At 42.1% G+C, this 22,023-nt stretch overlaps 2 protein-coding genes across 2 annotated transcripts in view; one reads left to right on the top strand and one right to left on the bottom strand.

Annotated features, from left to right (window-relative positions):
- The first annotated feature begins 514 nt into the window (after nt 1-514).
- septin10 (septin 10) lies at nt 515-9,385 on the top strand. Its single transcript, XM_053439643.1, has 10 exons — nt 515-673; nt 1,583-1,697; nt 1,922-2,117; nt 2,249-2,435; nt 4,871-5,032; nt 5,335-5,431; nt 5,559-5,727; nt 5,845-5,977; nt 6,229-6,407; nt 6,770-9,385. Exons 1-10 carry the CDS (start codon nt 644-646, stop codon nt 6,783-6,785), a joined length of 1,284 nt encoding a protein of 427 aa, XP_053295618.1. The 5' UTR covers nt 515-643; the 3' UTR covers nt 6,786-9,385.
- A 7,186-nt stretch (nt 9,386-16,571) lies between these two features.
- LOC128455939 (E3 ubiquitin-protein ligase SH3RF3) overlaps nt 16,572-22,023 on the bottom strand; it is a 93,625-nt gene continuing 88,173 nt past the window's right edge. Inside the window, exons 9-10 of the mRNA XM_053439910.1 lie at nt 18,811-19,169; nt 16,572-17,102 (exon numbers count right to left, since the gene is read on the bottom strand). Of these exons, the coding sequence (XP_053295885.1) occupies nt 16,934-17,102; nt 18,811-19,169 (528 nt within the window). The 3' untranslated portion in view covers nt 16,572-16,933. The remainder of the gene's footprint in view (nt 17,103-18,810; nt 19,170-22,023) is intronic.

Raw genomic sequence — 22,023 nt, 5'->3', positions numbered from 1 at the left:
TGAAATTGTAAGGATTATTATTATTCAGGCAAATGAATTGGCTTTTGAGGGCTTTAACATGTTGGCAAAGAGAACAAATTAAAAAAATATATATTAAAAAATAAATAAAAATAAATACATATATTTATATTTAATTATACATATACATATATTAAATTTTTATATATTTTTTTTACAGTTTGTTCTCTTTGCCCACAACAATATGTAATCCTATGATATCAAGACACGTACATTTTTGCTGGAGTTCTCCACTTACGATGAAAGCAACTGGGAGAATAAAGTTGAGCCGAACCATTATAGAGAGGAGGGGAGGGGGTGGGATGAACTACCAGAATAAATCGATATTGCTTGAATTCAGTTTCTAATTATAATAGTGTATCCTTTATTCCCAGTTAAAATAACAGGTATTTGAAAACGCTTGTCTATTTTCTCCAGTTTACAGGATGTCCATTTTAAAGCGCATCTTAAAAACGAAATATTTCCCCTCATTCCTGCATTGCTCTGGTTGGTGCGGTCTGTCCAGTTGTCGACTGTGGACGCTGTGCGGCGCCTCATCCTGATCCCACTCGAGAAGAACAAGACTTTGGTCTTTATTTTGATTTGTTTCCCCGACACTCTCCCTGGACCCGTCCCGTATCAAACCATGGCTTCCTCGGATGTTGCTCGGCAGCCGGTTTGTATTTCTCCCTCCTTGTGGTTCGACCAAACGACTCGGTTCTTTGACAGTTGCGTAGGGAGTGTCCGGTGCTAACGCTGCGCTAGCCTCAGTTAGCCCGGTGAAGAGTTTCTGCCTGGGAAGTTGTTTTCAAGTTAAAACCCTGGCGGTGTTTCTAACGATAACACACTGTGTAACTCGCGGGTCCTCCACGTCGACGGATACTCAAGAGTAACATGCGGGCTTTTTTCAACTGTATTGTTTTAATAGAGGGATTCTGCTCAACACCTTCCACCACAATACACTCGTATGCTGCTGAACTAATTAGCACTAGCTTGCTAACTCAACAGTAGCCAACCCAAACGTTTCAGTAAAACACCAGTTTAATGATATGCTACTGTTCCCGACACCGAACCACCCAACAGAGATAACTACTCAATGTTTTTTCTAATGAGTGAAGGAAATCACCGTAGCTCCTCAAACGTCACTAAATCCGCACTATTATGAATGAAGTTTGGTGCTCACACATCCCAACAGGGGAATCTGACCAGGGGATGAACACGAAGTAGAAACAGGGAACTTATTCAGAACATGTTTGATCTTTAGTTCTAGTTCCCAACAGCTACTTGTAAATGTGTTACCTGAAAATCGCAATAATATAGGGAAGTGATTGTAATTACTCACAATAGGAAATGAATGAATAGGTGACTATTAAAGCTTATCCCTATGAATCTAGTGTGTCAGTCACTCCTTCAGGTAGCTCATGTAACAGTGCTCACATGAGGCAAGTGAACAAATAAGAGTTTACGTTTTATTATTGTTTGGTGAAATAATCCCACATCCTGGGGTTTATCCTTTTGTGAAAAAGTTTATAAAAGCTGCAGCTTCTTGAAAGTGACCTGTTTGATTGTGTGATGTGTTCCTCAGGATAAAGCAGTCCGACCCCTGGGACTGGATGGCCATGTGGGTTTTGACAGCCTTCCAGATCAGCTCGTCAACAAGTCCATCTGCCAGGGCTTCTGCTTCAATATTCTCTGCATCGGTACATATACTTTATACATAATGTAACACACACACACACACACAACTATGACATTGTGAGGATGCAACAACTTAAATAAACTTTGCATTCTCTTTGCACTACATGTACATTGATACATGCTGTTCCTTAGGTCAGTCTGATCTTGAAGAACATTTAATTTCGCACCATAGTTGGAATACACTCTTTTGACTTGGCAGTAATCACTTTTTCTTCTGTCTCTATAGGTGAGACCGGTATTGGAAAGTCCACTCTCATGGACACTCTATTCAATACCAACTTTGAGAACTTTGAGTCGTCCCACTTTGAGCCTCAGGTGAAGCTGAGGGCTCAGACCTACGACCTGCAGGAGAGTAATGTCAGACTGCGCCTCACTGTGGTCAACACCGTCGGCTTCGGAGACCAAATGAACAAGCAAGAGAGGTAAGAGTGTGTAGGAGGAAAGATGTTTGTTCAAGTGAGTTTTTGTGATGATGAATGTGATTTGAGAATCATTACTTTGAAAGACATCCTGTGTTCACGTCACTGATCAGCTTTATGTGTCTTTCCTGAAGCTATCAGCCGGTGGTGGACTACATCGACCGACAGTTTGAGAGCTATCTGCAGGAGGAGCTAAAGATCAAGCGCTCTCTGCACAACTACCATGACTCGCGCGTCCATGCCTGCCTTTACTTCATCTCCCCCTCAGGTCATTCCCTCAAATCCCTGGACCTGGTCACAATGAAGAAATTAGACAGCAAGGTAGGAGTACAATCACTTTGTGTGTGAGCTTATTTAATGTATATTACATTAGATGGACTTTTATTTATTTTGTTGGATGTCTAAAGCAGCATTTTAGCATTTTAGAAAGCAGATTGGCAAATAACCAATTTGACTGGAGCACCCATGAAAACTGCAAAAGTTCCGCAAATTAATCCTGACACTTTTTTTCATTGGCCGGCTCAAAGTGTGATCGCACATAGTTTGTAATTATTGAAAAAATGCTTTAATTGCAGGTTTTTCTGTGAGCAGGTCAGCTGTGAAAATCTGCGTGACTAGTATTAAATGTGTGAATGCATGGTGTGAAGCGTGAAGTCAGTTGGCAGTGACTCAATCTAGCAGCTCTGATTCATAGATTCCTGGGCCCAGACTACCCAGGTGTGCTGCATAGCTGCGAAGGTCTCAGCTCCACCCTCTGATTTCCAAAAACAAAAGAAAAAGCTCAGCCAACTACAGAAGACAACAAAGACAGAGCCAACTCCCTGGGAACTAACACTCCTTATAGATTCATACCTAAATACAATCATTTAAATCCGGTTAATCATATTCTCAGTAGGCATGGGGGAGCATAAAAGCAGCAGAGTAATAAAAACTAAGATCAGACAAATCGACCATGTACTTAAAGGACTTGTACGTGTTGACTTAAAAGAATAATGGATTCAAAAGCCGTTAATGTCATTGTACAAGAGAAAGCAGTACAAACTAATCAGAGGTGCTACATTTGAAAACAGTCAACATTTATAAAAGCAAGTTTAAAATCCAACAAATGACAACCAATAAATAAGAGACCAATAAATACTTTATTTTGAAGGGTGGTTAGCAATTTGTTATTGCAAAGAATGGAAATTGCACTTATATAGCAATATATCATATTTCTGAATTAGTGGAGTTTATAGTTCTGATGGCCCAGGGAAAGAAACTGTTCTTGAGTCTATTTGTTCATTTTGATGCTCCTGTACCACCAACAGAGGGAAGTGATCTACATGTTATGTGCACAACGTTTCATTGTGGGATCAGTTCAGTTTTGAATTATGTGAATGAACTTGAATAACTATCATACACTGAGGTATGTGACAGACAGCACGATGGATGGATAGATGGATGGATGGATGTACTTTACTGATCACAAATTGGGAAATTATTGAAGTTGATAATTGAGATAGAGTCTGCATGTCAATGTGCGAGACACTGAAACCCAAATAACCCGACTGTGTGAATGACGTGTGATAGAAACAATAAATAGAAGTGCTGTATGAATGTGTGGGTGAATGAGTTGAGTCATGAGGACGTGAAAAGTGCTTTATAAACGTAGTCCATTTACCAATTGTGTATAAAAGGCTCGACTCTTTTGGCCGTTTTTTGTCTCCGTTTGAAGTGGCTCACTATCCAACTGCCTGAACCCCTCCCGTCTATCTCTCCTAAAGTGGTCAGAAACTTTCCCATGCTCCCAGTGTGCTGTGACTTTGTGTGTCTTTGTGCGTTTGTGTGATTTCACTGCTCCGGAGTGTCAGTAGCCCCGGATTTGCGTGTGAATGGAGCAGAAAAAGCAGCGGAATGCTGTAATCACAGTCGCTCACACACACTCGAGTTGTCCCTTTGTGTCACTGTACGGATCGAACATAGTAAGAGCCGTGTGTTGAATGTGTAGCGCACAGAGAGTGAGAGAGACGGGCTGTTTCTCAGACAGCTGCTGGAATAGATCTCCTGGTATTGTTTTGTTTTCTCTGCTAGGATCAGCAGTGCGTTCTGTTTGTGTGTACTGGTGTGTGTGGTCTGGCCCAGGAACTTGTGTAGTGACAGTAGCTCATTCCAGGCCTCTCGCTCTGGTACGACAAGATGACGGACAGGCAGGAATGTGGGATGACTTGGACAGAACAGTGGGCTGCTGGGCCGGAAATAACATCAGTAAACTTGGTTTATATAAGACTTATCTAAAAACAGATTAAAATGAGGAATTTTACATGTTGGAATAGTTGTATTTTGCCAGTCCCTATTAATTATTTACTTTGTCTGCATGCATTTTCATGTTACTGTGGTCAGTGAGATTAGTTTGAAACCGTTCATGTCAAACTGGATAAGGCTATAACTTAGTAACCGGGTTAAATCATCCAAAACTACATCCAAATAACAGTGAGAATAACTCTTGTATTTATAAGAACCAAGTTGTTAAACATTGAAAGTGGTTTGTTTGTCTAACCCTTTGCTGCTATTAAACTATTTATAGCTGTGACTCATTTAAACCTCCCCACCTGTGGAAGAGTGCAAAAAGACTAAATTATCCTCACTTGTATATTCAGATGTTTTCTTTTTACATTGATGGTCCCAATTTTGTTTTTCTCAAGCCAGTATATTTGTAATAACTATTAGTAGTAGAGGAAGGAAATGTGTTTATGAACATGTGTCCCTTCCTGCTGTAGGTGAACATCATCCCTGTCATCGCCAAAGCTGACACCATCAGTAAGAGCGAGCTGCATAAGTTCAAGATTAAAATCATGAGTGAGCTGGTGAGCAACGGCGTCCAGATCTACCAGTTCCCTCTGGATGATGAGACCGTGGCCAAAGTCAACACTACTATGAATGTAAGAAGATGCACACACACACACATTAAATAACTTAAATTCTATTATTTGGCCTGAATAATCTCGAATACAGTTCAGGTCACAAACTTGTCTTTAGAGAAGTCTTTTTTTGGTGGTGCTGATTATTGCAGTCATCAGTCTGACACATCCACACAGTGTTCGAGGCTGTTTGTACTCTTGTGATACAGAATTGCTGAGCGAGTTGGTGTAAAGGACAATAAATGTACATGTTGTACCTGAAACAATAAACTTGTTAGCAATTTTTTTTTTTCATCCTGCTTTAATACCGTCTGTTGTTGTAGGGTCATTTGCCATTTGCTGTTGTCGGCAGCACAGAAGAAGTCAGCGTTGGCAATAAGATGGTGAAGGCTCGTCAGTATCCCTGGGGTGTAGTTCAAGGTAAGAGGGATTTCTGTGTGTTGTGTGCCTAAGATCCTGCTGTTAATTGACACTATGAAACTTCTATTTAACTTTTTTTTTACACTTTCTTTAAAACTTGTCTCATGTCTGTTGATTTGTGTTTCAGTGGAGAACGAGAATCACTGCGACTTTGTGAAGCTGAGGGAGATGCTGATCTGTGTAAACATGGAGGACCTCAGAGAACAGACACACACTAGACACTACGAGCTCTACAGACGCTGCAAACTGGAGGAAATGGGTTTCAAAGACACAGACCCAGAGTGCAAACCTGTCAGGTGCGCTGTGAACTCACAAACTCCTGCTTCTACAGTACACAAAGCAAAATGTACTGCTGACTAGACCCACTATTGACCTTTGTGAAATATGTATAACACACGTGTGTTTGTGTGTAGTTTGCAGCAGACTTACGAGGCCAAGCGACAGGAGTTCCTGGTGGAGCTGCAGAGGAGAGAGGATGAAATGAGGCAGATGTTTGTGCAGCGGGTGAAGGAGAAGGAGGGCGAGCTGAAGGAGGCGGAGAGAGATGTATGCATGCACGCACGCGCACACGCACGCACACACACCAAGTTTGATGTAGATTGAATGAGCTGTCGACATTGAGACATTGCTCTTTTTTATTTAGACTGCACCTTTCAAATACAAGGTCACTCAAAGTACTTTACAGAGGGCAGCAACTTCTTCTTAAATTTAATGAAATGTTTGTGTTCTTCATTCCATCAAAACACAGGCATATCCGTAACCTAACCTTGTTCCCTGTCGCTGTTTGTGTGTTTTAGCTTCAGAGCCGCTTTGAGCAGCTGAAGCGCCTCCACGCAGATGAGAAAGCCTCCCTGGAGGAGAAGAAGAGACACCTCGATGACGACCAGAGCTCCTTCAGTAAGAGACGAGCTGCTGCTCACCTCCTGCAGGCCCAGAGTCTCACTGTCAACGGCAAGAAGGACAAGGACCGCAAGAAGTAAGAGACTGATGCTTGTTATCATGGATTTATTAAAGATCCTTACTTCTACACATCTGTTGGTTTGATGATGAAGTGCACAGGCGTGCGTGGACTTTTTAGAATCTGGGTGTTTGATGCCTGTTGTTGGAAACTGCTTGCATTTGATTATTTAACTGTTTGGTTTAAGTTTAAGAAAGAGAATATATTTAATGGAAAAGACCCTATAGGCTGAGGACGTAGAGGACATTGAAGGTGTTTATTGGTCATATCACTGTGGCTCTACATAGAAGAAATTCAATAATATAGGAATTATGTTTTTATGTTATAATGGATCCTCAGCTTACTGATCTGCCTACATCTGCCCCTCTTCTCTCCTTTAGTTCCGGCTTCATGTGAAGACTCTCAAGTACACTCCACTAAGACCAGTATAACCAGTGGCTTTCTGCCCACATCCTTTCCAGCCCTTTGAGGCCAGTCTCTAACACTAACCAGGGAAACCCCACACAAACCAGCAGTGTGTGAGTTTGATTTTGTGCCAAAGTATATTGACTGTAGCCAAGAATCCAATGTACCCTTTCCTCAACGGTATTTTTAATCCTCTTTGTGTGTGTTATTCCTCTTTGTGGAATATTTTATATTTATCCATTTTTATATAAACATTTATTTCCCATATACCTCCTTTTTATTGCCCAGACTGAGTGACACCTCAGTGGATTGATCCTCACGCAGCCTCCTCACTAGACGATGTACACAGTTCACAAGACATTAATAGGTACAAATAATACAGTCTGAGGGACCTCATCACTTACAGTTGATCTGTTTCTATCTGTTTAATCTAAAGACTCATTGTGTTTTGTTATGCACCAAACTAGTCTTGTGACTTTTCTAATACGAGCGTTTGTAACATAGTGTAACATGCCTATAATTTATTCAAGAGCCCTTTTCAGACATTCACCTCATCCGGTAAATTAAAATGTTACATGTTAATCTAAAAGTCTGAAAACAGTAAGTTTCCTTTTTCAAAAAGTAAGTTGCAGTGGCAGTTTTTCTATAACACAACCAGTTGCAGGATTAATCTAAAAGCTCAAACAGGAGAGGATAAAAATCCTTTTGTTTTTAATGCTCAGTGAAAATAAATCTATCGGAATTTGCCAAATACTGTGAATTAGAGTTAACTGATGTCAATTCAGCAACTTTTCAGCCGGTAATGTAATGTATCGTTATTTATCTTCCTCCGTATGTTATTCAGTCAGGACTGTTTCTTTCATCATGACTACAACTGGCATTTCATTGCTTTGGGAATTTGGACTGACTTGTTGCACACAAAAAAAGGAGATTAGAGGAGAAATCTAAGTCTAGACGCTTCACATGTGCACAGAAGCAGCGTGAGCACGAGAAGAAAAGCTGAAACGGAAACTGTCGACTGCCTCATGGGGGGGGGGGGGGGGTAGTCGTAGTTGTGTCACTCAAAGTATATTGTGAATATATTTACCTCCATTCAGACCGTTTGTTTAAATTCAGATTTACTCCTCCTCTATCCATGTCTATTACCATCAGGTGGCAATCTAAAGTTGTCTCCGTCAACCAGAAGGGAAAGATGAGATGATTATTTTTAATAGCTTTACTAAGACTTCAATCAATAACAGCCACCATCAATCAACAATTACAATTACACCATTACCATTATCCACCATTGGAATGGTAATCAAGTGCATAATTGCAAATGTATTAAGCTACATGTTTTTTTATAAGTAAGCCAATCAGTGTAATTAACCCATGTTTTGAGAATCACCATGAAGCCAGAGGGTGATAATACATCATAGCCTAATCACAAATGACAAACATGAGTACATCAAAGTTATTACCTGTTATCCACTGTCCCTGTGACTGGAAAACCTACGGAAGAAAAAATAAACAGGAAAACAGCAGTGTGTATGTTCACACTGAATATTATTCAACTGCAAAACTAGAAAAAGCATCTTGTATTTCCATGTAATCCCAGTGCTGCCACTGCACTGGGAATGAATATACAGTGAGCAGATGCAAGCATATTGTAGATCTACTGTGTGATAAAACAGACTGGTAGCTGAATCCTGCAACGTTGCACGTTCAGTGTCTGAAAAGGGCTGAAGTTGTATCCGTGATGATTTCTGAAGCTTCATTTAGTGCATTCATTCCTGAACAGTTGTCATGAGCATGGTCACAGGGCATTAGAATTACCTTCCCTTCTTCTGTATATTGTTTTTACGCCTCCTTGATGCTCTATTAGCTTTTTAATATGTGCACACCAGCATGGCAAAAAGCTGCAGGAGTCACTGATTCTCCTGTGGCTGTTCCAAAGGGAAAGATTTACTTCGAAGTGTTGAACTTCTCCCATCCAGTCACAGGTCTTTTAGGAGGTAGTACAAGTTACAACATATTTATATTTTTATATATATATATCTCGTTTTACTTGCTCTCGTTACTGTTTCTGCTGACACAAACAGTTGGAAGTTTGCAAACCAGTCTGTCTAAAAAGAGCTGACTTGTGGGGAAAAAGAAGACATATCAAGCCAGTGTTTCCAGAGGGAGTTAAGGAAGAGCGGGAGGAAGCATTTGCGACTTTATTTTAAGCTTGTTTTTTTATATTCACGTCTCTGTGGAGTCACGACTAGACAGGGTTTCACACCTCGCAGCCTTTTTTTTTTAACCGTACAGAGGGAGCCAGGACGCCGGTGCTGGTTTCCAGTAGGGGTGTGATTTCTGAACACTTAACTCACAAACACTGCCACTTTATATTCACACTAGTGCTTGAGATGTGTTAGTGCCTTACCTGTGTGAAATTACTTAGAGTTACACATATCCACTTCGACATCCAGGGGAACACACCGATGCCTGATGGAGTCAAGTTTGTTTCACATATATACTACACTTGTATTTAAGGAATAAACAGTGTTATTTGGGAGCTTTTTTTTTTCCTTCTTGCTAAATAAATCTTTGTATTTTTGTCAAGACACTGTCTGCCTACCCTGTCTGTTTCTTTGCTCTTACAGTTAACCACCTTGGATCTGTGGATGATATCATGCACCAGCAGGAAGTCAAAACATGTTTTAAAAAAGAGAATTATCTTAACTGTAGATTTCACCCGGGACTTCACCTTCCAGTTGAGTGCCAGAAATTTAAAGAAATGTTTAGTGTTTTGGGGACAGTCAACAGTAGTGGTGACAGGCAGTGACGAAACTTTGATTTCAGAGGTGGGGGGGACACAAATATTTTTTATAAAACTCTTCAGTTCACTGTGTTTTCTAGTAGTTCTTCTAGTTTTCTGTTGCTACTTTTAAGTTTACTGTTCCCTTTTTTTGGTTTGTCTGGTTGTAAAGCATGTAGCAAAACATTATCACCCAATTCTGTGTTTCACCTTGTTAGTCAACTTCACTCCATCTCAGTAGCACCAATTTTACACTTATTTTTGGAATATATGGTAAACAGACCTCATTTACATAGCACTACCCAGTGGTGGGCAGGTCAAACTGGGAGGAATATCACAGGTGGGGAGAAATTGAATAAAATGTCCATAATTCAGTGTAAGTAGTCAAGTGATCAAATTTATTTAAAATTAATGTAACACAGAACCACTGTCATTTTAGGCAGTTATAGTAGTTTCTCGTCTTGTTAAGCCTTACAGGATGATCGTGGCAATTAAGGTGTGAAAGGGTGTATATTTATAATTACACGGTTTGTCTGATAACACTGTATTTGTTATCTCTTTGTTTCTTTCACACAGTGGCGAGGTTAACAGATCCACCATCTCTACTATCCGTCACCTGACAAAAATATATTGATGCATGACATGAGCAGTGGGACAGTTTGGGGTGCAACAATCATCAATTTTAATGATACGGTTATAGAGGAAAAAACTTTTTTTTTCACAATTATGAGTATTGATGTATAAAATCACATTTGTAATCCGAGGTTTTATTGTATTTTTCCCTAAATCTTTCATTGTTAGTGTTTTACAACATAACATGTTGCTGCCTTTCAACATAAAAAATAATACATGAAAATAAGTGTATCTCTTTGGCATTAAATATAACCTTTTTAAAATCTGTTGCATTGTTGAGGCTCTACTGTTATAATAATAATGATAATAATAATAACAACAACTAGAACATTTCTAAAGAAATTTTGTCAGGGCCTGGTGGAGCCCACCAATCAGAGCAGAGCAGTCACCCGCAGCGGCTCCTGTGACATTTGACACCGCTGAGAGACAAACCACTGAAACCGAAGCATTTTTGGCCAAACTGTAGTTAGTTCCTATCATTGAACCGGCTTCACTGTGAGCATCCTGAGCTCTTCCTGAACGTCTGCATATATATTTTATGTGGCTAAAGTTAGGAAATGGGGTTTTTAGAGCGATTGATAGAAACTGGTACCTCTGCTTTCTTCCAGAAATTTTCGCGCCTTTTTTTAACAACAATACATTTTATTTATCAGCACTTTCAATAAAACTCAAATACACTTTACAAGATTACTGAGAGCTTTGTAATTGATGAGGAGGATCTTGAAGTGGACGTGCTGCTCTATTGGGAGCCAGTGAAGGTGTCGCAGGATGGTGTAACGCATTTCTTTGAGTAACTTGCACTTTGACTTTGAAAGAAGTCTCTTATGTCCACTTTTCTTTTTTTAGACATCCTGGCTGCGCCTAATTACCAAACACACACACACCGATTCAAACGTTAATGTAAATGAAACCTCTGATATTACAATCCTTCCAGCTGACGTGGCCCAGGCAAAACAAACGCCCAACTTACAGCGGAAGATTAACACGGCCTCCTCCCCAACTGGCAGACCGGTGTGCGTCCTGGTGCTGTTTATAACCTGATGGAGTGACAGCGGGGACGGCCAATCACACAAGGAATGCAGAGCCAATGGAGGAGCTTGTGGGCAGGTCTAAACGAAAGCAAACTGGCTTCAGCTCGAGCGGCCGTTTCCGCTTGGTCCTAGTGCCTGACGAGTCTCTGTTTACCATAGCGTAACATGGTTTCCGGACGGTGAAAACTGCAGGGGACCAGAACGGCCTTTTGAAAAAGCGCAGGGGACATGTCCCCTGTGTCCCCCCCCCAAATTACGTCCGTGGTGACAGGAAATAAGAGGACAAAGAGAGAGACAGAAAAGAAAAGACACGCTTCAAAGGTGAACCAGGGACATTACTGTTCACAGCCGATGCCCTCAGCCCTATAGGTCAACAGAGTGCAACCAGAAATGTGTTGGAAATATTAAAGTCATATCAGAGGGTTCAAGGTTTCATCAGCAGCACACTAACTGAGTTATTTTCTTATATCATGTCACTTTACATGGTAAGGCTGAGACCTCACAATATCATAGAGAAACCCAACAGTTCCCACAACAACCCAAAACACAGCGAGAGAATAGAGAGGCAAGGAACAAGGAATTGTTTACTAATGCAGATCTAGATCCTGCAGCTCTTGAGTTAGAGTGAGAGAGAACAAAAACTATGGGAGAGAAATAAACACAAAGTTGATGTCATGTAGTAAAATAAATGGGGGACGGAGAGATGGAGAGAGAGAGAGAGAAGTGCTCAGTGCATGATGGGACTTTTCCCAGCAGACTAGGCCTATGGCAGCACAAGTAAGGGAGGGTTCAGGGCTCATCTGTCCCAGCACTAACCACAGTATAAGCTTTATCAAAGAGGAATGTTTTAGCTGTGTACAATTTACTTTTGGTTTCTACTGCTGCACTAAAACAGTTTTTACACCTTATGCTTAATATTAAAGTTAACATTTAGAGACATCCACGTCTCTTCCAGTTGTTCAGAAGTCAAGAGAATAAAGGATTACCACCGATTTTCGACAGCACAGCATCTTCCCAGCCCACGCACACATAATTCAGGGACTGCTCTACCGCCTGGTAGAGGTCTTGTTCCCTGCAGTGTCTTACCCTCTGGCTCGGCTGCCCTTGATGTGACTCTGGCACACAGACAGGTAGACAGACGGGTCTAGCGTAAAGCTGAAGAATGCTGATCGATTCCCCGCAGGAGCCTGCAGCACCTTGTTGTTGGGTGGGAAAAAGAACCACAGGGGAACCATTACAGCAAGACAAACTCTGGAGAAAGTGTGTATGTGTGTGTATGTGTGAGTAAAGACACCTTAAGTTACCCTCTGGCTGGTTCAGATATTGGATGCAAATAGATTTCTCCAAGTTTTTTCTCCCGACATTGCAGAAATCAGAAGAAATCTAAATTTGCTGTCTGCCTCCTGCTCAGCTTTAATATACTAGTTAGTCAGTATGTCTGAGTCAAGATTTTTCAGAGTGTGCTTACATCCCAGATAACTGTCACACTCCTGCCCTGGCACACGCACACACACACACACACACACCCTTGTCACCTTTTGCCACTCACTCTAAATGCAAATGGGGGTTGATGGTTGGGAGACAGGCCCGGCTGGCGGAGAGATGAGGTTGTCATGCGAGGGGGGAGCGGCGGCGGCGACGACGCGCTGAAATTACCAATTACACACTTCGGCCATGCTGGTGGTTGGATGGAGAGACAGAGGGAGAGAAGGGGGGAGGAGGATGGAGAACAAAAGATGGGAGGGAATAATGAACAGACAGCAGGAAGTGTCAGGATCACACGGATAATGATACACGTCGTCAGATAACCTCACCTGGAGTGTAGCGCATAATGAGAACACATTGAGAGTGAATAATTGGAATTAGAACAGAATACAATGTGATGCTCAGGCTGAATCATCTGGGGGATAAGTGTAAAATCCTAATGAGCTATACAGTGTTTGTTATGCATTAGATTAAACAAATCATTCTGTTAAATCTCTATCACAAAGCTGCAGCAGATGCAAAAAAATGAATAAAAGACACAGAAATTCCGTTTTAAAACAAAGGCATTTATTGCGAAAAATGCACTTGACATGAAAAAAAAACAATCAAATCCACCACGGGTCATCAGTACAAGACGATGTGTAATGATCACATGGTAGCGCGCTGGGCACGGTCAGCGCAGAGCATGACTTCAATGGCACAAAAGGCCTATAAATATTCTGCACAATATAGAATTATATATACTTTCTTTTTTTCTCTTAATCTCTCCTTTGCTGCACCGCTGTTCTCCAGCAAACCGCCTCCCGAGAGCCGATGAGGCATGAGCGTCCACGCAACAGCTTGTCGTAAAGTTGTCTTTTTTCTGTAAAGAGCTACACACAGAGGCTCCCTTCCCTCACACACGTATCCATAGGAACAAATATGGCTGACATCTAATTCAAGATGGCTGGGCGAGTGCTCTGGCTTCCTGCAAGGAAGAGGACAGCAATTTTGCCAAAATGTCCCATGAAAAGAAATGTTGATGTGCAATGGTGTTGTTGTGTCCACGTCCAGCGGGGGGGAAATGACCACCCGCTGTTATTGGCTTGTTCACATGTGGTTTCAAGCCGTCACCATGAGCACTCGAGTGGTATTTACAACCAGGAAGCTGAGGCCAAAAGACAAGCTCACGTCACGGAAACAAAAAAACACAAAGAATTCAAACATGAGTGAAACCTTATGTAAAGTGACCACTGTGCACAGTGGTTGTATTCCTGATGTTTTGACTCTTGTAAACGCTCCTCCTCCTCCTCCACCTCCTCCACCTCCTCCTCCTCCTCCTCCTTCTCCTCCTCCTAACAGCATAAACCTCGCGACAAAGAAAAAGAAAAGACAGAGACCCGTTCACCTCCGACACGAATGAGGACTTGTGCTTAAGTGTGACTCAGTAGAAATTAGAGTCCTCTGTTCAGCGGCCATACAAACACGCAGAGAAAGTCTCGCCCGGGATGTTTGTGCAGAGCTGCTCTGGGACCTGCTGGTTTTTAATCGTTGAGTCAAGCAAAAAAAAAAGCAAAAACAGGCTGTTGTGTTAGATGCAGTTTGTATTTGTGTGTGTGTGTGTGTTTTGGCATTTGTAGGCACTAGGGTTTGACTGACAGGTTTCACCGACGCTTTTCACTCTGTGAGATTTGTCTCGCCTCCATGTTTTTGTTCACGTTCCTTCACTGTTCAAAGGATTCTATTGAATTTTCTTCTCCTCACAATCTAATCATGGTGAAAGTAACAATACAGATTTACTGTGCTCTTTCCGATTAATCTTCTGCAATTTATTGGCTGTGTCCGGAATCACTCACCGATCACTTGCTTGTTTCTGAGGCTGTCCCAATGTTTGGTCAAATTTCTTAAACCCTTTATCATACATTCGTTGTATCCCACAGTACATTGTGAAAAATACAGGACAACCAATGGTCACTTACTGAGCAATATATACCATCATGCATTGCGCTCCTGTTAAGTGTTCAAATTTAAAATTAGCCGGGCAGCGTCCCAATTTTTTAAAATATGAATCTGCTGCTGAGCTCACTACACAGTCCTCTACATCCCTCTGAGTGAAGTGAGTAGGGGTCCGAGGAGGAGTGGCTGATTTTGGACACAACAATCTTCTTTACCCGAGGTGACTCACATGTGCTCATTCACTGACTCCAGGTTATGATTCGATTGCAATGAGACAAACGTGTGCTCGGCCAATGAGTGAGCCTCACCCGTGTGCTCGGCCAATGAGTGAGCCTCACCCGTGTGCACAGGGCAAGTGGCAGTTTTGTGCTTTGAGAAACAGGTGAGGAAAGCCACCGCTGCCCCTGAAACTGCTCTGGCATTGACACACACACACATACGCACACTGAGCAAGTCAAGCTTTTGAGTTTTGCTGTGCTTCTATCTCCAGAAAAATAAAGGTAGATGGTTGTGGCGGATGTAAACTAGAGCTGAATCTATAAGCTCAGGAACGTAGAAATTGACAAAGCAGACTGACACTACGCTGTTCAAAAAAAACACTCGTTAGAGGTCTAGCAGATGAGGAGGAAAAGTCGTCAACGTTTGGCAGTCGTGTGATGAAGAATTTGCGTCCCTGCCCTCGGACTCACGGGGTGTTTCCGCCTCGACTGTACATTTTTCCACGGCCATGAAAACTGCACATCTTGTACTTCGATATTGCTGCAAAAAAAACTTTCAACAGTATCTCCAGAAAAGGCTGAGGAGAAGGAATCCCTGTCGCTGCTCAGTGGTTATTTTCCTCCTACCAAAGGGATTTGTGCCAGCGTAAAGACAAATGTGCTTCCTCTTAAAATATGTGAAAAGTAGCAATGGATATCCCTTCTGTCAAATATGAGTGTGAAATACTGTGTATGTCGATATATTGGCAAGTTGTATCAGATTTCATCAAGTGCATTTCCTTGTCTCTAATTCCATTTTCAAGTTAAAAACACAACTCTATAAATACAAATCCATTTTCATTTTCAGTACATTCAGCGAAAACCAGTTTAGTCAGGTCAGAGGTCGACGAAGGAGAAATGCAAATTAAAAATGGTCGTAGAAATTCTATATAAGATATATATAATTAGAAAAAAAAAATGAATCACTTAAAGTCATATTTTACTTTTTGCACCCATTGATTTTGAAATGAAAAATCCCGTGACCGGTCATCACAGCATGGCTAGTTTGGGACAACACAAACAGCTATTTCAACATATACAAAAAAACATAACAATGCTACATGCATTTAACACATATCGAAAAGGAAACACATGTGCTTGTTGTCACAAACTAGACACAGGTACGTGCCTACAATGATCCCGGCGGGGGGGCTCACACGCTTCCCCTCGTCAACTGGCGCTAAAGTTTTTCCGAACGCATCGAAAAACAAAGACAGCACCCGAAAATCAAGTTGTGAGGTCTCAGCGGAAAAGCAGAGCTAATGCCTTTTTTGTGCTAGTGTTTGCTGGTGGATGATGCCAGGGAGGGGGGGGGGCTGGGAGGCGGGCTTTAGTCTCTCTGTGCTCTTGGAGTCGGTGGGCCTTCAGTAGTCAACATCACGAGTCCGCGCAATGAGGTGGACAGGGACCAGGACGACTGGAAAAGCCGCCCAGCTTCCTGTGTGGTGGGGCTGGTCGAAGCTGGAGCTAACTTTCCTGTGTATGTGTCTGTGTGTGTGTGCGGGGGTGTGTGTGTGAAAGCAGGTTGGACCGATATGGGTTTCTTCAGACTAGTAGGCCGGCTGAGTCAGTAGCTTCCTGTGAATCAAAGCTTGGCTGGTCACACATTTCTGTCACTCATTGAAGCTTTATATTCTTTTATTCTATATGATTGAGTTATAATTATGTGTTTTTACTTGTGCGTTTTATTTGTAACTTTGTTTTGAGAAGTTGTTAATAAATAAAGATATTATTGTTATTAATCAATAATATTAATGTTGCTTTGTGACAGTATTAAATATGTTTTCATTTCAAGGTCAATTTTTAGTGACAAATTCTTCTTGGAAAAGCTCTTTAAAACCAAAGAACCTTTTTTTAAGGTCAGTCTCCACATTTAATCCAAAACCAAAATCGGCCCAACCCTTGTGTGTGTGTCTGCATCTGTGTGACTTAGAAGCATGTTTGTGTGGGTGTTGTGTGACTCAGAAACAGGAACAGTGTGTGTGTGTGTGTGTTCTTTTGTCCACTCTTTCCAGTTCAGAAGCTCTCGACGAAGCTGCTGGGAAACAGACCGGTCTGCCCCGTCCTCTGCAGCGTCCCTTTGTACCAGCCGTCCTCCCGCTTCTTATGGACGAACACCACGTCTCCTTCCCGCAGCTCGATCTCCGCCTCGCTCTGCGGGGGGTAGGGCACCACCACGCGAAACCTGCCGCACACACACACACACACACACACACACACACACACACACACACACACACACACAGACAGAGGTGTGAATACAAGGAAACATTGACAATATCTTTGATGAGTTCCAGGAATTATCTGCATTTCAACTCAAGTTTGAAATATTTGTTACAGCAGTAGAATATAGCTCCACAAATTGACTACTGTTAATTATAAATATAATATATAAATAAACAGATAACGTGTTTTTCTGTTTGTTTGTTTAAGAGTGACATTCTAGTTTTGGTAAGCATTGATTTTCATATGCATTCCTGCCACACATTTCCAAATTTGACTACTTCAACTTCGAAGGCTTGGATAAGCAATCTTGAAAAGCTCAAATGTGAAACCACCAGTATGTGTGTTTGCCCTCAGCCCTGTTCCCTGTTATATCTGCAGCTATCGGTGCATATCAGATGTTACTGTAACCATTGCGTCTGTGTTTTGGTGGTGAACCACTGTCCCACTGGGTTTGATTTGACCAGATATTGGGAAGACAAGATGGTTTTCTCTCTCTCACCCACTCACCCAGACTTATTTAAACGTAAAAAACAACAACACAGAAACACAACAATCCCCCATACTGCTCATAACGTGAATCATCAATTTTAATGTGAAGACATGTTTTAAGGGCAGGTTTAGAATCAGTTCGGTTAGCGTTAGGCAAGAAGTAACTATGGTTAGATCAAGTCAATGTGATGTTTCTCTGGAATCAAGGAGATGTGTGTGTGTGTGTGTGTGTGTGTGTGTGTGTGTGTGTGTGTGTGAGTGTGTGTTTGTGTTTGTATCTCTCTTGCAGGAGAAAATAAAAAGGAAGATCGATGATGATTCAACTCAGTTTAAAGTGTTGCTCCTGGTCAGCAGTAAGGAACTTGCTGGCTAACAGGCTTCAGAGTGAGAACTATCACCTTGATTAAACCCTGGTGTAACTTCCCCACAGAGTGGACTCACTGGAGAGCTGCCTTAATGGTTCTAAAGTTGCCTCTGGCTGATTCTCCCTGTGTCCATTTGTCCTCTTGTGCTTGAGCTTTTGTTATCAGCAGCTTTAATAACTCTCTCAGGACTGTTTCTCTCTCTCTCTCTCTCTCTTCACACTCTGGATCCTGATGGTTAAATCCCTCCAGCCTGAGATTTCACCACTTTGTCAGAATAATCTAATATTTTCTGTCAGGATTAATATGGTCACTTGTCAGATGAAATACTTGAAGTGCTTTGCCCACAGTATTTGGTGTGGAGCCATTATCTTACACACAGAACTTGACTGAATAAAGTGTTTTAATCACTTTATAAAACAAAACCATGATTGATTATATAATGGAAACCTGTTTCATTGAACCTTAATATTAAAAGAAGTCAACAGCGGCCTATGAAAGGAGACTCTCTTATATTTGATCAGGTTAAATCTCTCTGTCTGTCCAACCGTCCATTTATCCATTCGTCAATCCATCCATCTGTCGGCCTGTCTACCTACCTGTCTATCCATCCATCCCTATCCGTCCCTCTATCTATCTATTGGTCTATCTGTCCGCCTGTCTATACCTTCATCTGTCTGTCTATCCATCCATCCATCTCTCCAGCCAATCATCCATTTGTCCCATCTATTTATCTGTCCATCTGTCCATCAATCCGTCCGTCTAGCCATCCATCCATCCATCCATTTAACCGTCTATCCATCTATGTGGGCCTACCTCTCTCTGGACAGGGGTTTGGGTTCAGGCCGCAGCATCGACAGAGGGTTGCCGGCTGTGCAGGGGGTTACGGGGGGTGACAAGGGGAAGTTGGTATCCAGGGACCCGGACTTCCTGTGCAGCGGCTCCAGCCCTATCGCCCCGGCCATGTCGCTCTCGATCGGACAGGAGCCGGCTCGCCCGTGCGACGCCATCGGGCAGGAACCCGAGCGGGCGTGATGGTGGTGGTGGTGAGGATGGTGCGCGGGGTCCGTCGCCACGGGGTTGCGGTTGGGCGGGGAGGAGGGAGGCGAGCGGGGTTTCTTTTTGGACCCCGCCCCCGATAGAAGCTTCAATAAACCTCCCGCTTTCCTCTCCTTCTGCGGACGGAGGGGAGAACAAAACAAACAAACAACAAACAGAGAGAAACGCTGGTGAGGATCATTGCCTTCCCGAGATATACAAGAAGAAGTGTATTTAATTTCCTTCTGCCTATATATACAAGCACAGAAGATAAATACACCTACCACACAGTCATCAAACATTTGTCAAGATTTTAAAGTACTAATCTACTTTATAATTATGAACCTGGATATGAGCATACTATGTCTCCTATATGGTTTTTTAACTGGCCGTCACATGGCGGCTATAGCATCATGTGGAGTGTGCTTTTTGTAGAAGCTCAGTCTGCAGTACAAAGTGAAAGCAGGCAGCGTGATTCATCTCTCCTCTCTGCTGCCCTCCACTCAGGCCTCAGAAAGAAGAAGTCATTCCACCGAGCGGCTGTTTTTCAGCGTTCACAGTGTGAGGCGCCTGCTCAGTTACCCTGCGTGTGGTTGGCTTCATTCATGACCCTTCAAGCTGAATGCCTGCGCCTCTACTGGAGTGGCCTAAGAATAAGGTGCAGTGATTATAGTCTACGTGTTTCTTAATGGCTCCTACGAAAGCCGATTCATGATTTTTCCCATTCAAGGCTTGAATATGCAGCACTGTGTGAAATATACCAGGAGAACAAAACCACTTCCGCTCCTTTGCCACTTGTTGCTGATTTTACACTCTCAATCGTGACATCGTGGATCAATACTGAGCACGGCCGAGCGAGATTACAATCTCCAGGCGATGCGGGGCGCCTTCATATCAGCTTTGTCTCCACCGCGGCCATTTGTTTCTTAAGCAGCTGCCTGCCGGAACGAGCAGTCGATTTGATTTCAAAACCAATTTTCCATCAAGCACCGTCCGAGTGGTGCAGTTGTCATAAACATCACAAGTTGTTGCAAATATGAAAGAGAAAAACTAAATGGAAAACTCACACTGTTTTGTTATGATTTGTCAAAGAGAAAAAGAAAGCTTGCCAAAAAAGACTAGATTTTATATTGAAATCAGAATAAAAGAGACAGGACGGCGGCAGACGATGCTTCAAACAAGCACGAGAGAGAGAATGGAGGAGAGAAGGTGGAACATCAAGAGACGTATTAACCTGCTGACCACGTAGGCCTCCAACAAAGCTCATTATTTAATAATAGTCACACAAGATAAACTCTCTGCGTCTCATAAACACATTGAACCAACATCACTAGCAGCATGGAGATGTTTCACTGCACATTAAACGTGTGTAATGTTTCCTCTTCTCACCATGAACTCAATGATGGAGCAGCTATCATTTCAGAGAGCGTCACTGAAGACAAAGACCAACATAATAGAAAAGCATCCATGTGTCTTAGTGTCAAGAACCAAACAGCAGCAACATGTAGGTTCAACTGCAGAGAAAAAGACTGTTCAACTTTAAGAGCCCCACAGTCCTGGGGCTGAAAATTACTCCTCAGGTTAATATCAAATTCAACTGCTGCAGCTGCACCACCACATAAGAGAGCTACAACTGCATCTAGACTGAACACAGCCATAATACACAGCCAGCAAGAAAGCTCCAATACTATCCTCACATCAAAGGAGCTATAGATGACAGAAATCTACCCCTTCCCAAAGAAATGCAGTGTTAATCCCCAGAATAAAGAAGAATATGAATGTAAATTTCCAGATATTGGTGGTTTCAATCGTACAAATTAATAGACGTACGTTGCTTCTCACATAACCAAACTACTGTGCCATGTGTAGCTTGGGACACTTCAAGAAACAAATTCCCAATTATTCAACCACAGGAACCTCCAGAGCCAAGTTCATAACCTGAAGCTTGTGTGTGTTTGTTGGTTGTTGTTTGTTATTTGTCAGCAGGAATATGCAAAAAAAAGTGCTGAGCTGATATGCAGTAAACTTTGCAGAGGTCATGGGACCTGGGCTGGAGAAGATCCTGTAATTTTTTTTGTAATTTAGGTTAAAGAAGCAGATCCAGGGATTTCTTTTTTTGATTTCCTTAAACATTTCAAGATCAAAATTATAAATTTGAAAAGCTAAACAGACATACTGTATGTATAGAGCTGTTTGGCCTTGGCGGAGGTTTGCGCTCCTCCGAGTGACATTCTTGTTTTCTACGAGATTACTTTCCCAAGGTTCTGGTGTTTGAGTGGGAGCGCGTGTGTCTCTGCATAAACTCTCAAGCTTCCACCATCTCAACTTGTAAAGACTCTTAGAGGAAGCATCTCTGCAATCTTGAATTATTCTGAGGATAATCCTAATAATATTGCACCTTTTTCTATATATTTTACATTTTGGAAACATCTGTGTCCCATCACTTTATCTACTGTGGTGAGTTCGTCAAGCAGTCACACCAGATTTAAATGCCTTAGCAGATGGTTGTGTAAGACAGTCGATTAACATTCAAGCTCCAGATAAAGATTCAAACCAAGACCCTTCTTGCTGTAAGGCAACACACCACACTTCCACCGTGCCACCCAGGTCTCTAACAGCGATATGATTACATATGACAGGAAACTCACCTGATCACATTTTGTGATATCTGATTAAAATCAAATGATTCAAAAGAGGAAACAATATTGGTTCAGAGCCAGATGTGGAAAAATTACAGCACTCTTTGTCTCCCCATAAATGCCACTGCTTTAGAGTTATGCATTTTCCTATGTACCATTATTTCAATATTTCTCACAGCATGCAGAAAAGTGGATACTCTTTGTTTCCCATCATTTAAATGTTTTCCCCCCAAACCATCAATCCCCCTTTTTCATAAAACCACTGACACTCACTGCCTGGAGAAACCAGTCGCCTCCAGTGTGCAGAGTGTGCGCTGGCAAGGTGCTGAATTATAACGCACACAAAACTGAT

This window comes from Pleuronectes platessa, chromosome 14 (genome assembly GCF_947347685.1).
Source record: "Pleuronectes platessa chromosome 14, fPlePla1.1, whole genome shotgun sequence".
Taxonomy (NCBI): domain Eukaryota; kingdom Metazoa; phylum Chordata; class Actinopteri; order Pleuronectiformes; family Pleuronectidae; genus Pleuronectes; species Pleuronectes platessa.
This window is presented reverse-complemented; position numbering and strand designations above follow the sequence as displayed.

Coding starts and splice junctions, on each gene's coding strand:
- septin10 (XM_053439643.1), top strand. CDS start 644: ATGGCTTCCTCGGATGTTGCTCGGCAGCCG. Junction 674..1,582: donor CGGATGTTGCTCGGCAGCCG/GTTTGTATTTCT, acceptor TGTGTTCCTCAG/GATAAAGCAGTCCGACCCCT. Junction 5,728..5,844: donor CCAGAGTGCAAACCTGTCAG/GTGCGCTGTGAA, acceptor GTTTGTGTGTAG/TTTGCAGCAGACTTACGAGG.